The following is a 14698-nucleotide window of genomic DNA, read 5'->3' as shown; positions in this document are numbered from 1 at the left end:
AAAAAAAAAAAGGGCGTGGAGAAAATACTTGTTATTTTGTCAGTTAGCAAAACCACTTCCCTTCTACAACCAGCGAAACGATCCTCTCAGAGCATTTCTGATCTGCTACGGATTCCAGCAGAGCAGAAACCCCATCTCACCAAAAAGCCCTCTTGGTGCCAAAGGAAAGAGCTCTACGGAGCTGCCCCTGCTCGGGCTGCCTGCGGTGTTTGGTGTCAGCAAACCGAAACTCCAACAATCCCACCCGCTTCTGTAGCTGCTGCGGTGCCGCTGCCCCCCGTCTGGAGAAAACCCCAAACGAAGGAAGAGGCCCCAAAGGATTGTCCAGAGGAAGGTAAGCAGCCGGCTTCAGAGGTGCTGCCAGCAATCGGGACGGCTCTGCCCCCGCTGCCTCCGGCGCAGACCGGGCTGCAGCTCTCGCTTGCTCCACATCCCGTGGAATTTCCACGCTCCGGTGACAGGCGCAGCCACCCAGCACACATGCACTTCCACTACGAGTTTTAATCATCTGCCTGATGACTAATTAGTATTTGCATAACCTATGAGAGTTCTCTGATGCAAGGTGCCAGAACAGAGTGAAAGGGTTTGGGGTTTTGTCTTTTTTTTTTTTTTTTTTTTTTTTTAAGCCATTTTAGGGTAAATTCATCGCTTGTGTTTAGGGGAAACAGCAGAGACAAGCAGAATCTAGGAGAGCTGCAGCTGATGGAGTTCAGGTCCCTATCCCCAGTGTGCCCCGCTCCCCAAAAGCCTCCATCTCTAACCAGCCCTCGGGGAAGTCCTGGACTCCTCAGGGGAGCTCCATCCACCCCTTGTTCTCCGGGAGGAACAACAGAATCAAGAAGGAGACGGAGACTCTCGGTCTCAGGTCATTTGTAATGCAAAGCCGGGGCTCTTAAGCTTAAGGAAGCTGCTGCCCCAGCTCACTGATCATTACAGTTTGCTCCACTATTGCACTCTCCTGTGAATTCAGAGGAAACCGGTTTATGTCTTTGATATTGCACTTGGATGGGAGTTTGAACAGCAACATTCTGAAAGCTGAGTCCCTTCTCCTTCCTCAGAGCCTGCACAGAGCTGCCACTGGCATTTACTGATCTGTACACCCGTGATGAGCACTCAGAAGGCAGACAGTGCACATACAAGCACTGAAACACGGTGTCACCCTTTGTAGATGTAACAAGTTGCACTTTCTGTCCATAGTCACATTAAGATCTATTTAAGATTACTTTCAGCCTTTCTGGAAGTATTGTGTCCTGAGCTCAGGCACAGATGAACTCTTACAGAACAGCCTGCAAAGCTGCTTCTCTAATAGGCTGGGAAGTAGGAGAAGGAGTCATTCCTTCTATATTTAATTACCTGGGAGATGCCCAGACACCACAATAATGGGGGCTGTATAAATACCTACATAGATTAGCTACAGCTATCCTAAGTGCAAGACTACAGCCCAGTACAGTCCTTCCAGGAAGCCACTGACCTTCCCAAGAAAAACGTCCTCAAAAAACTTCAACTCCCAGCTATATTTTGAGGCAGGATACTGAAAAACCCGACCCCGGTTCTGCAGCAAGTGCAAAAATCCCTGGTGTTCCCACTACATGTGAGCAGCAAATCTCTTGTGGTAACCCCAGAGCCTAGAAGTTCCTGCAGGCAACATAGCTGTGTCCACTCCAATCTCTTACCTCAGAGGAATCTTAATAGCCAGGTACCTGTCGATGGCCACTGCCAGCAAGCTGAAAATGGAGCTTTGGGTCAGCACCAGCACGAAACAGGCGAAGAAGAGGCAGCTGTGAAAATCCACCTCGAATCCAATGCTGATGGTGATGGCAAATGGGATGGCCAACAAACCCACGGCAATGTCAGCCACTGCCAGGGACACCAGGAAATAGTTGGTTGCGTTCTTCAAGGTGCTGTTGATGGCCACAGCCCAGCAGACCAGGACGTTGCCAGCGATAGACAGGACGGCGATGATCAGCTCCAGCACGATGTAGGTGGTTTTCATAGTGTCCATGGCGAGAGCTCAGGGCAAGGAGCTAGAACCGTTCATGAAAAAAAGGTACTTTCCAACAGCCGCCCGGCCGCAGGTACCAACAGGCCACGGGGCAGCGCTTCCCAGAGACAAATACCCATGACCGGGCTCACCGCCGCCTCCCGTCGGGGCCTGGGGGGCCGGAGGGGCGCGGCGAGCCCCGGGCCACGGCCCCCCGCTGCCCGCACAGCCCGGCCCCCGGGGGCATCCGCGGCTGCGCGCCCGCGGGCCACCGGTCACCGGTCACCGTTCGCCCGCAGTCACCACTGGACACGGCTGCTGTGCCCGCCGCGGGGCCATCCGCCGGCTCCTCGGGACGAGACGGGACGGGACGGGACGGCCCCGCAGCTCCGTTCCGCTCTGCTGCTCCCGGGGATGCTCCGCTGCCGCCCGCCCGCCCCGCTCTCCGCGGAAAGCCGCTGCCGGTCGCGGCGGGGCTATTTCTGCACATGGAGAGAGCGGGGCGGGGAGTGCGCGGCTCCCAGGCGATTGGCCGAGAACCGGCGGGCCCCGGGACGGCACCTCCGCACTACCCGGTCCCGGTCTCCTCAACCACACGCTGCCCGGACCCGCATCCTGCACCCCACCACCCGGACCCCGCAATCTTCGGACCCCGCACCCGGCACTCCTCGGACCCCACACCCACCCTGGTCCAGGAATGGTGACCGAGCCACCCACCTGGGTGCTCAGCCCCCTCAAGGGCCACTTTGCTAAGCGATGAGTGAAAAATTCCTCCCTAAAGGTTTTCTCCCCACTTTTCCCCACCACCAGCAGGGCTCAGGGATCCCTAAGGACCACTGGGGACACCACCCGGGTGTTGCCACACAGGGTAAAATCCCCACTACCAGTGTGCTGAGCAGAAGTAAGAAATTTCACAAAAAATCAGGACAGCAGAGTCTGTGGATGGTTATCATGCAATGTGATATTTCCTGATGTAACAAAATGGCAAAATACCACGGATGAGCAAACCATTACTCACAGGGGTAGAGTAGTTGAGTTAGGTATAAGAAGCTTGGAAAAAAACCCAAAGCCTGATGCAATCACCAAAGAAAGGAGTTGGGTGCAGTGGTGGATCTTAAAACCAACACAAAATACAAAGATAAATACACTTTAGTAGCTACTTACTTTTTGTGACAGCTTTCATGCTTTATATTGTGGTAGCCATCAAAACACAATCAGATCAGTGGTTGAACTTCACACTGGTTTTTAGCATCCCACAGCACTAAATAATCCAGCACAGAAACTAGAAAAAAAAAATCCAAACAATTCAGCAAAATAAACCTTCTGGTAGCAAACAAAGTAAAAGAAATTGCCATTGTTTTGGGTTTTTTTTAAACAAAGTTGGAAATTAAGTCCTGTGGAAGGGCAAGCTTTCTGGGATCCAGAGTCACATCACATGGGAAACACATGGGAACAATAGGATCAAAATGATTTCTCTGGATGTGGTTGGTATAAATGGAAACACTCCCATTCACTAGCAAGGCTTTGGATCAGGCAGATGGGAAGGGGAGCTCTTCACTTACATTGAACAGAGCCATTTGTTTCAAGTTGGACAACTCAGGAGCAGAAGCTTCAGGGTGACATGGATGCTGAAGAAAACTCATGTCTGTGGCATGTTTGATTTCATGGGAACGTACAGCAAGGGTCCCTTTGCTCCCTTTAGACAAAAGGCTCTGCCCTTAGGGAGCATCACATCACCCTCACACCCAACACCTTTGCACTTCTCATCCTCCACACCTCTGGCACAAAGGACAGGGTGATTCTCACAACAAACTCCTGTGATTCAAACCTCAGTGTCTGCTGGGACTGCACTGAAAGGGACAACAGAATTTTGAGGACAATGCAAGGCTGCTGGCACACAGCACCCTTATGTCAGGCTGCTCCATCCCTCTCAGCCCTGGCTGGATCCTGAACTTGCCTACACTGGTTTGGTTTATTTATTATTTTGGGATGAGAGTAGCTTCCCTCATGCAGAGGTTGTTGTAATCATGTAAACGATGGTAGACTCTCATGGAAAAGCACTTTTCCCCCCAAAGCAATGGATTTACATCAGGGTTTTTTACACATGTTGTTTTCCTAGCTCCAAAACATGTGCCAACAGAAGCCTTGTGATGCTTTATTGCATTTTGGTGGAACAAGAATTAACTTTTTGCAGTGGATACATTTTTATTAGCAAAGGATCCACTTTGGTGATCATGGAAGTACTTTTTACAGATTCATCCTAGGGAAACTATGGTTTATCAGGTCAGACATGGACAGAGAAACCATTACTTCAGCTTCTGATGAATAGGTTGTTGTGGGCAAGGTCTCTCTGTGAGGCAGGTAGCAAGGCTCTGTGGATACTGTGGATTTTGCATAAATTGGAGATTCACAGCTCTCCAAAGCAGCAAAGCCCTTGCCAAGCTCCAGTGGTTTATTTTGGCATTGTTCAACTGATGCAGCTGAGCTTATTCTGAATACAACCGAGCTGCAAGGGGAGCCAAGGACAAGTGTGCTCAGCTCTGCTGTACAAAACGTGGTTCAAACCCACTGGTAGTAAGAGCAGGATGAGCCCATTCCCAGCCAGAGACACAGACTCTGCCCTCCAGCTGCATTCTTTGAGCCCTATTTTAAAATATACAGCACTGTACACCTACCATTAAATACCAACTGAATGTGCTGGCCTTGTGAAGTAACCATCTGAGCAGGCATTGTGAAACTTGGGGCTCCAAGGATGGTGAATCTGTAGGTGATAATGTGCATATTTATATACTGGAGAAGGAGAAAGGCAGCCACAGGATTAGCAAGGTAAACATAGCCCAGAAATTGCAGTTTGTGGAATCCATTCAAGAACCAGAGTGTAACATGGCAACAGGTCACTGGAGCACTGCTGGATGCTCGGATGTCAGAGACTAATGAATCACCATTACTATTATTTTCCTGGATTCTATTTTACTCCAGGGATTTGCCTCTCAACACTCTTATAGGAAACAGCCCCAGCCCCAATCTGCTGCTTTCAAGTATTAAGAACTAATCTGGCTCTTTTGTTTACAGGGAAACAGATTTAAAGAGATCCCACGTTATGAATGGTGGTGTGGTGGGAGTCAGAACCAAGCACCCTGGTGTGGTCACAGGCAGTGTCTCTGGGGTTTGGCAGAAGCTCACCAACCTTGTACGTGCTGTTCCTTCTGTCACACAATCCCTGGGGGAGCAGAGCTGCTGCTTCAGAGGCCATAAGTTTCCTGCAGCCCTCTGTGATCTCTGTTGTGTGAGGCCTCTGAGCAGTCTTGGGCTTCTTCACGGAGGACTTCCCTTGCAATCTCTGTCTTGACACCTTCTGTACTCCTGGCCCAGACACAAAGAGAAGGTGAGGAGCCCCACTAGCACAGATCTGTCCATACACACTGAGCAAGGGGCCCAGGCAGCCCTCAGGGGCAGGTCTATAAACACAAAGAAAAGCTCCTGAGTCAGTGACAGATGAGATGTTCCTGCTGGTCCTGCAGCCAGATTCACCATCTCAGACACATCTCAGACACTCCTGAGACAACCCTGGCAGATTTTTTTCCTCACTAAGCACACAAAGAGTAGCAAGCACTGAACTGGGAGTGTCTCTGTCTCTGCTTCGAAGGGACACTGACATTTTCTGGATATCAAAAACAGGGGGTGGGGAAAAAAGGCGGATGCCAGACAAAAAGTTTATCTGTCTTGCTGCTACAGGCACATTTGTTGTGTTGACTTTGGCAACTATTCCTTAACCTGTGAGAGCTTGAGGAGTGAGTAGAACTGGCTCATGGTTGGCAGAGGGCGCTAGCCCAGCAGCTGGTGGCTTCTCGGGCAAGGCAGCTGCCTGCCACCCCCTTCTGTGACAAGGCAGCTCCATCCCAAAACTGCCCATATGGAGCAGAGATGGGAAATAAGGACTGGACAGAGGCCTGAACAAGTAGGATAGGCTGTGGCACAGTCTGGGGGAACTGGACAGAGAACCAGTTCCTGTCTGTCATGTGGCTGTAGCTGAGTGCTATGGCTAGGAGAACTCTTTCTCCTTTGCATAAGGAATTTTCAGAATTCTTAGGGATTCAAAGTTGCTAAAGCTGCAACATCCCTACCCTGCAATACAAAACCTTGGAGATTTCTGCATTCAGCTATTACTGTTTTCTGCAGGAGAACATTACTGGTATGTCAGCCACAACTTGCTCCACAGCAGCCCATTGCTGCCAGGGGAACCAAATCCCCATTACTACTCAAGTCCTCACTTGTATTTTTGGGTTCTTTTGCAGGACAAGACATAGCTTGTCCTGAACCCAACTCCAAGAAAGGATTCCCAAGACACAATATAACCTGTGAGCAGGTACAACAGCCCTTTTCAAGGTGGTACTGCCAAGGATGGGCTGATCTACAACACGAGGTAGGTGAAGGGAACACAATTTTTGAGGCAAACTTGGTATGCAGGCAGGTGAAATACTGCTCATCTCTGTCTGAATATTCATTACCTGCATTGCTGTGCTGAGCATTAGCATGTCAAAGGCTCCAGATGAGCTCTCAAGTAAACAAGGATGGAGGTGAATGGCCAAAGGTGAGGTTTGTATTGCTGTAGGCATTTTTCTGGAAGAGGCTGGGAAAGGAAAGTGGAGAGTGAAATTCCAGAGCAAACTATTTCCATGTTGGAGACTTCAGTCTGTGAAATCTTTGGAAAATCAAACAGGAAAATTACAGTAAGATCGTAAACTGCAGATCAACAAACTTGGATTTTCCTAGTCCCCAGGTCATTGCCAGATAATAAATGTATATTTTCCTGGAATTTAAAACTGGTGCTTAAATTAACCTGCAAGAACTCATTGTGTAACAATGCAGGTGTGAATTCTTTATAAATTGTGGGTTGTATCTCACACCTTTTGTTAGAAAACAAAAAAGTCACCACAAGACTGAAAAAAATAAACTATAAACAGTGGTGAAATTAAAAAGGAAGGAATTTGGCTGAGTGGAGGCCAGGGCATGGGGATAGCATTTTGAAGACGTGTTTAATTTATCTCTGCGTTTGATTTTATTTACTAACCACCTTCTGTGATGAAAAGCCAAGCACCTCTTCCAGCAGTTTTTTAAAATGAAAGCTGCAGCTCAAGCCAAGGCCATGTGAAGCCCTGCAGTGCTGAGCCCTGGGTACAAGGTCTCACCTGCACAGGCCTCCCAGTAGATATTGGGCCCAGTTGTACCATTGATACTGGTGGGGCCAGGACAGCTGATTTCCTCAGAGAAATCAAGAGGAAGCATGGGTATATATTGGCAAGAAAAATAAGGTATTTTAGAGCTGAAATAGCCAAGCAGTCATGGTGGTAGCCTTGCTTCCTAGAAGCTTGATCCTACTGGGACAATGTTGGGTACATCCTGCTAAATCACAAACCTGAGGAGTTTGTTCTCTTCCTTGGCTAGGGTGTGGGTGGCTTACTATGGGAGAGAAAGGATGAGCTGACTAAAAAGACAAAAATTACAGCACATCAAAGTAGAACAAGAGCTCAAACTGCTACATACTCTTTGTTTAGCCAAGTGGTAAACCAGAGCTTTGCACTGAAGGTGTTCAGCTGTCTGCATGGAGCAGACAGAAAAAGCTCTTGCTCTAGTGTTAATTCTCTTAATCTTGTTACTTTCTCTTTAACCAGCTTAAACTCATGGTGTGTGGGTCATTGCTATGTACTTAGGAAGGGACAGCAGTTCACATTCTAGATATGTGAATAATGTTTACCCACGTTGGCATTTTACAGCTTGCATTTTCTTCCTGCTGTGCTCAATAAAAGCCACAGAGTGCCCCCATAATCTCACTGACATCTTTTCTGGGTGACATTTACTTCAGGGGCCTGCTACCCAGAGTTTTCCAGTATTAAAGTCTGAAAACTGACACGTGTGAGACTTCAGCCACCTGGTTCTGACCTTTGCAGCCCATCAAGTCTCCATCTGGAAGACTTCTTATTCTCCTGGCATTGCTTATACTTCTCTACCACCTTTCATGACTTGTATCTGTCAAGCACCATGTGTGATTTTTGTTGACTGGTCTGTAAGGCAGAAAGGATTTTTGCCTTTCCACATGCCAGGATTTGGGAGTCTATCCCTACCTTAAAATTGCTGGGTGTTACCAAACATGATGGCTGATGTCCTACAAGGATACCTAACAGTTTCATTCATGGAAAGAAAACAACCATTAAACCCCTCACTTATTGCAGTTATTGCAAGCTGCAGACAGAAATTACCAATTTTATGTCTGAGCCAAGATCTGGCTGGGTCACAGGGCAATGGAAATGAGGTAGTCAGTCACAGTCACACAGCTTTGAAAGCCACCAGGAACCATCTCAGGTTACATTAAAGCATCTACTTGTGTCTCAAATACATCCAGGGAGTCTGGAGAAATCACAGCTTCCCTGAGCAGGGCAAGACAACCAGAATGTCACCACACTGGGAGTAAACACCATTCCAAAGCCAGTCTGGTGTGATCATTATTTAGTTCTATTATAATACTGCATATTAACTCTGGCTTGTGGCTGCAGGCTGTCTGCAGCTATTGCCCCAAAGGTTCTGTAGTTAAAGAAGACAAAAGGACAGAGAAACCAGATCAACAAAGGATTGGGAATTCAGACAGACAAGAACTGCCATATTCCAGGATCACACAACAATGAACTTAAGTACTCAGAGTCCTGCTTTTTACTCCTTCACTTCACTAGACAGGGCTGGTACTGAGAATTGCTTTGCAGAAGACAACTGAAGTGAAAACAAGTGAAGCCAAGTGCTTTCCACATGAACTACAGCAAACTTTCAAAATAAAGTGCAGGGGCAACTTGAAAAAATGAGGAACTCCAGTTTACCTTTTCATGTTACCATACTTACCCAGGAGATAAAGCTGCCCAGAACAGAAAAAACACCAGAACAGAACTGCTTTTCCCATGGCATTGCCACAAGAAGGGATCAGCCCAGTGAGAAAAGTCTGGGGCTGAAACATGATGCTTAGGTGGGGAGAGGCAAAGTAGTTTGGATTATGCAAATAGAATTTTTTTTCCCCATAAGGTTTCATCTACCCAGCTGGACACAAACGTACCTGAGAGGCTTGAAGAGATTTAAATGCCCATTTCTTTTATCTTCTTGTTTTCTTTGCAGACTCAGCAGTTTCAATTGTTCCATCCCACTCCTGAGACAAAAGCTGGGAAAGTATTTTGGAATTTGATCTCTGCAACTTTGAAAGCTCTGCATCTAGGTTGGGTAGTGGCTGGAGCACAGCACCCATGGAGCTGAATTCCTGAGCACCAAGGCAGGACTCCACAGTGACTTATACTGAACTCCACTTGCAATTCCTTGCTTTTACTTCCTGACCACTTCTTTCTTAATCCTTTTAAGAGCTCCTAATGCAGAGATGTATTGTTCTTTTCTATGTTCTTCCCTTACCTTTGCTTTAGGATGTTTTTGTACTGACTCTTCTGGGAGATTTCTTGCACTCCTTTATCCCAAAGCTGATCTTCTGAAAGGCATTCAACTGCATCTGAGTTACTTAAAAAACAAAACTTCATGTATTTATGAAAAATAAGATTCTGACTAAATTTTCCCTGCTAACAACACAGGGCAATCAACAACCCATGAGCATTTAAAAACCCTCCTGGGAGTCCTGCTTCCCAGCAGATTACAGAAGACTGGTTTGCATGCATTTGAAACATTAGAACAAACATCAGAAACAGAAAAAAGATTTATTAGAAATATTACACAGATTTTTTGCATCATACATTTTAATAATGTTAATCTTTAAATATTAGCATGTCCAAATGTGGCAATGCTTAGTATATACATTCTAATGTGCTCTTTGTATAAATTAGGTTATGATGTAACATCTGTACCCAACAGAGGAAGCTAAAAGTACTTGGCTGGCTGTTAGAGGTGATTATCCCATATGACAAACTCAAGCCTGGACCAACAATCAATAAAAACATTGTGTCCAGCACTGCCCAGTGGAACTTGGCCCACGTGCAAGTCTAAAAATGTAGAGACCATCAGTTGAGAAAAATGTTAATTGCAGTTCAGTTACAAACTTGGTTCTACACCATACTGGTGAGTGAGTCTAAATGGCACTGGAGTTGGTAAAAACCAAGAGTCTAGCATAGTAGAAGTTATTGCTGGGTTTAAAAATGTCTTAATGCTCAGTGCCCTGAGTCTTTTTAGGCAAAAAGCCCTCTTCTGACAGGAAAATGCATCATCTCATCCCATACAGCCTCTGCCTTTTCTCAGATACACAAGGCACAGCTTGGCAAACCACTGCCCCATCAGATCCCTGCTGCTGGAAGCCTCTGCACTGTAAGCACAGGAAGATGAGGGATGTTCCAAGGAACTCATGAGCCAATGTTCATATTTTTTTTGCCAAGGAAGAGGGAAAGTCAGTGAAGCTAAAATAGGTAGGGTTTTGAAGAGTTCCAGATCAGGAATCAAAGAGGGAAGAACTGATCCTTCTGCCAGCGTACGCTGAACTTGGTTTGGACAGGAAACCTGCACATAACCAGTTGCATATATAAAACAGAACAGAAAAAAAAAAAGGCAGAGAAAACCTGTAAATAAAACCAACTTCAAAAAAGAAAACCTGCCAAAGAGAATGTGCCTCACTGAGAGGAAACTGGAGAATGTGCAGAAGTCAAAAATCACCCTGCTCAGCAGGGCTGCCTGCAGCAGCACAGGAAGAACCAGGAAATCTTTGTCCCCTTTGCATTTCCGTGACTGTCACAGGCACAGGATCCTGGCAAAGGCTGCAAGCTCCATGCTCTCTTCCTCCCTCATCTTCTGAGATCCACCCCAGGCTGCCATGTTAGGAGAATGTCACTTGAGATGACAGGCAGTAAGGACTCTCAAGCTCATGTCCCTTGCTGTCCCCAGAGGCCCAGGTATTTTTGTCCCATTTGTGTCCCTCTCCTCACCTGCTGGACTTTGCCTCTGTTGAGTTTCACAGTGCACTTTCAGAAACAGCTCCTCAGCCTTTCTAGAACCCTCCCTAAAGGGCTGTCTCTGGGCTTGCTCCTCAACACCTCTCCATCTTTCCAAGCCATGAAACAACTTGTACTTTCTACGACACCCCAGAAATTCTGGAAGTCCTATTTTAGACTTTTCACAGGTAAATCTCCTTTCCTCTCTACCAGCTGCAGTACAACAGTCACACCACACAATATCCCTCCACAGAACTTCACTGAGATCCCCATCCTAACCATCCTTCTCACGTGCTCATCCCAAATCAGCTATTCAGTTTCTTGTAGTCCCATGGATTACCCAAGGACACACACACAAGCATGTGCAGGTATGTTTAAGAGTGACTGGATATTTAGGGAGCATGGTGACACGGTGAAGAGATTTGGGTTTTTTTCATCTACCTGCATCAAGGAAAGATCCATTGCTCCTGAGAGGCAAAGTTAGAAAAGATTTGGGCAGTTTAGGCAAAAGGTTATTGATACAACACCAGCCATGTCATATCATATCATATCATATCATATCATATCATATCATATCAATCATGCCATGTTACATTCTAGGGCATTTTCAGAGGATTCTCAGAACTTCTATGAAAATTATTCATATACTCTCTAGCTTCACTTAATAAACAATCTCTAATTTTAAAGGCAGCTAGAAATTTAATTTTGCAGTTCAAATCTGAGATGTCTTACAAGGCCCTGATGATTTTCTAAAAATCAGGCTGGTCTGCAGCACCTTGTGGGGGATGGATTTAAATTATTTAGATTGTAAAGCAATATGAAAAAATGACAGAAAGTCCAGGTCTGGAAATGTAACTGTGCAAGGTTCAAAAGGAAAAAAACCTACCTAATATTGTGACAGTTAAATGAACAAACAGACAATATTCTTAACCTCAAAATAGAATCTCAAAGAGTATCTCCCAATCTCAAAGTATCAGCATTTCAAAATGTGAAGTTTTGCAGGTTTGAGGACTGAAAAGCAGCATTGAGCAAATGGTGAAACTGAGTATTTTCTACCCTACTGCCAGCTCTTGTTCTAACTTCTAGATAAGTAAAAAAATTTTCTGAATTGGATAGGAGTGTTTGTTCTGTGCTGCTGGGGGGCACGGGAGAGTAAGATGCAAAGAGAGGACAGAAACATTGCTTTGCAAAAAATCATTCAAAAACAGAAGAGCTGCTAGATCAAACAATGGTTTATAAGGTCCAGCAACCAGAGGGTTAAGATTATCTTTCTTTTCCAGATCAAGTGGAGCCCTCTGACTTTGAAATGTTTACCAGACGCTGGGAATTAAAACAGTTTTTCTCATCCCTGCCAGTGCCCAATCCAAAGCCCACTGAGGAATATGGAATTTTCTGTGTTGACTTCACCATGCTTTGAACTGCAGCCTGTTGGAGGGAATTGGGACCTCTGCCAAGGGACACCTCCAGGGAAAGGAGCCTGCTGCACCCAGGAGGCAGTGGAGCTCTGCAGTGTGACTGCCTTCTGAAATCAGCTCTGCTTGGAAGCTGTTTTTCTCTTCTATCTTATATCAGATAACAGGAGGTTTGTGTCTGAGAACACTTAGAGAAAACCCATCCAGTGTTCTCTAGGGAAGACAGAGTGGATGCTGGAAAACCCTGGAGGGAGTTAATTCAATCTGGAAAGCACTCTCTTGCAATGAAATAACTCTGGTCAGCATTTGCAACTGCTTTGTCACAGTGTAGGATGCAAGTGTGTGCCACTGTCCTTTTTTATCACACAGACCCTCAAAAGGTTGGAATCAAACTTTCCTTTGGGAAATCCTGAGGGATTAGAACAAATGTCAGACTAAAACTAAGAGCAAGAGATGTTTCTCCTCCTGCACAACAGACATACTCTGCATTCCTCCAGCTTTCTTTCTGTTCAGTACACACGGTGACCTTGGCCACTGCCATCTATCCCATAATCCTGTATTCTGCTGTGAGAAAACCAAAGTTTCAAACAGGTTGTTTACTAATTAAGTAGTATTTAAACAAACAAACAACGAAGCACTGTGGGGAAGCCAGAGGCTGAGATCAGCCACCTGCAATCCCCCAGAAAACCTGAAACCAAGTTTTTTCTGTGAAATTACTTGTTTCTACTTCATGAGCCTTTTTTTTTTCCAGGAGTTAAGAGCAGTGAGCACACACTATTTCTTTTAGTAAGAGAGAAATGATCCCTAGCTCCCTACAATTAACATCCACAAAGCATCAAGTCCAGCCACAGGGTTAAACATGCTACCTAAACAACTTTCTTCTACCAATACAATCTAAAGCAGCCAGTCCTGTGCAAAGTGTGCCTTCCAAGACCTGCTCTTAGAACAAATGAAGCTGCCTGCTTGATCCTCCTGTCCTTGGAGACAAACAGAAAATTCAGCTTCATGAGATGAAATAAGAGAGAAAGTATAATGGGAATTAAACAGAATCTTTCAGACATTTTACCAACAGTATAACTGAGCTGGAAAGCTCTTTTCTGGCGCCTGAGAGGTTCCTATGACACAGAGAGGGGTTCCAGTTACATTCTAACTTGTGAAATTGCAGCTTCTGTTGGTACCAATGTGTTCCTGTGTTCCTTTACAAGCTAACATCACTTCCAAGCATGAAACAGTGTGCTACATTTCACTGGACAGGGCACTGGCTGTCTCAATGTTCATGCCTCTACACCACAATCACATATCTGTGCTGATTACACAGCACAGAAGAAAGAAGCTACTCAATCCGCAAAAATAGTTACTACTGAGATGACACTGTATTGCTTAGAGAGCCCTCAACCTGATTACTTGCAAACTAAAGCTAGTAAATGGCATTTGCAAGATTCCAACAACAACTGTGCCTGCACAGTCAGCTGGGAAACCAAGCTCTGGCTTCCTGTAGTAATCAAGTAATGAAGTTGTAGTAATAAAGCTATTTTTTCCTGAAAGAGATTCCTTCTGTTTGATTTGAAATGAAGTCCCAGCACCTAACAGGATATTTTAGAGTTTGTTCACTACCCAGTGAGTGAACAGAATGTGGTTTCTGAGTTACAAATGATCCTGTTATTATCCTGCTGGTTAAGCTCTGACAAGCACAGTAGTGTACTGAATGGGTGAGATACCTGAGAAAAACTCAGGTTAAGGTTCTACCCATTTATGTGCATCTGTCATGATGGTTTAGAAAATACATGGAGGCAAGAAAACAACATGTATTTGGGATGAGCTAAGCATGTTTTGGCAAGAAGAGCATTTTTGTGAGCTTTTGTATTAATATTAATCTCCCAGCTTCCCTTGAGTGCCAACAGAGTCCACACTGATTCAGAACTTTGTTTCGTAGCAGGTCTCCAGTCGGTGGAGTCAGGTTTGAGGCAAACATTGTTTAGCACAAGGGATCCTCTTCAGAAATATCCCACACGTGTTCCAAAATCTTTTTTGCAATTCCCACGTGGGAATAAAATCACAGATGAATTTGGTTTGTAGAGATGGAGGATGGAGATTTTTTTGGTCGCAGTCCCAGACGTAACGAAAATTAGGGAAGAATTTCTTTCAAACTAAGAGCTTAGGTTGGTTGTGGAAGAGGAGCAAGTGGATTTTTAAAGTGATCGAGTGCATCTGTAGCATTCTGTGTTCTCTTCCCCACTTCTGTCCACCTCTTGCTCTGCATCTCAGGTCTCAAAGTACTTGTAAATCTGGGCGACGTACTGCATGACGCTCTGCCAGTCCGGCCGGTCTGTGTACAGCATCTCACTGAGCTC

The 14698-nt window shown here is 45.7% G+C and overlaps 2 protein-coding genes and 1 long non-coding RNA gene across 7 annotated transcripts in view; 1 reads left to right on the top strand and 2 right to left on the bottom strand.

The window, feature by feature from the left end:
- ADORA2B (adenosine A2b receptor) overlaps positions 1-2182 on the bottom strand; it is a 16658-nt gene extending 14476 nt beyond the window's left edge. For both annotated transcript variants that reach the window (XM_008495083.2, XM_030462700.1), the window contains exon 1: positions 1674-2182. In XM_008495083.2, the coding sequence (XP_008493305.1) occupies positions 1674-2002 (329 nt within the window). In that variant the 5' untranslated portion in view covers positions 2003-2182. The remainder of the gene's footprint in view (positions 1-1673) is intronic.
- Positions 27-12297, top strand: LOC115599393. Its single transcript, XR_003988375.1, has 3 exons — positions 27-334; positions 6277-6404; positions 12216-12297. It is a non-coding gene; the product is annotated as an uncharacterized LOC115599393 (long non-coding RNA).
- The window catches only part of SPECC1 (sperm antigen with calponin homology and coiled-coil domains 1), an 86056-nt gene continuing 81056 nt past the window's right edge, over positions 9699-14698 (bottom strand). For all 4 annotated transcript variants that reach the window (XM_030462695.1, XM_030462696.1, XM_030462698.1 and 1 more), the window contains one exon: positions 9699-14698. In XM_030462695.1, coding sequence (XP_030318555.1) covers positions 14609-14698 — 90 coding nt within the window. In that variant the 3' untranslated portion in view covers positions 9699-14608.

The sequence above is a fragment of the Calypte anna genome, chromosome 19 (genome assembly GCF_003957555.1).
Source record: "Calypte anna isolate BGI_N300 chromosome 19, bCalAnn1_v1.p, whole genome shotgun sequence".
Taxonomy (NCBI): Eukaryota; Metazoa; Chordata; class Aves; order Apodiformes; family Trochilidae; genus Calypte; species Calypte anna.
Note: the sequence above shows the minus strand (reverse complement) of the source record. Positions and strands in the feature narration are given on the sequence as shown.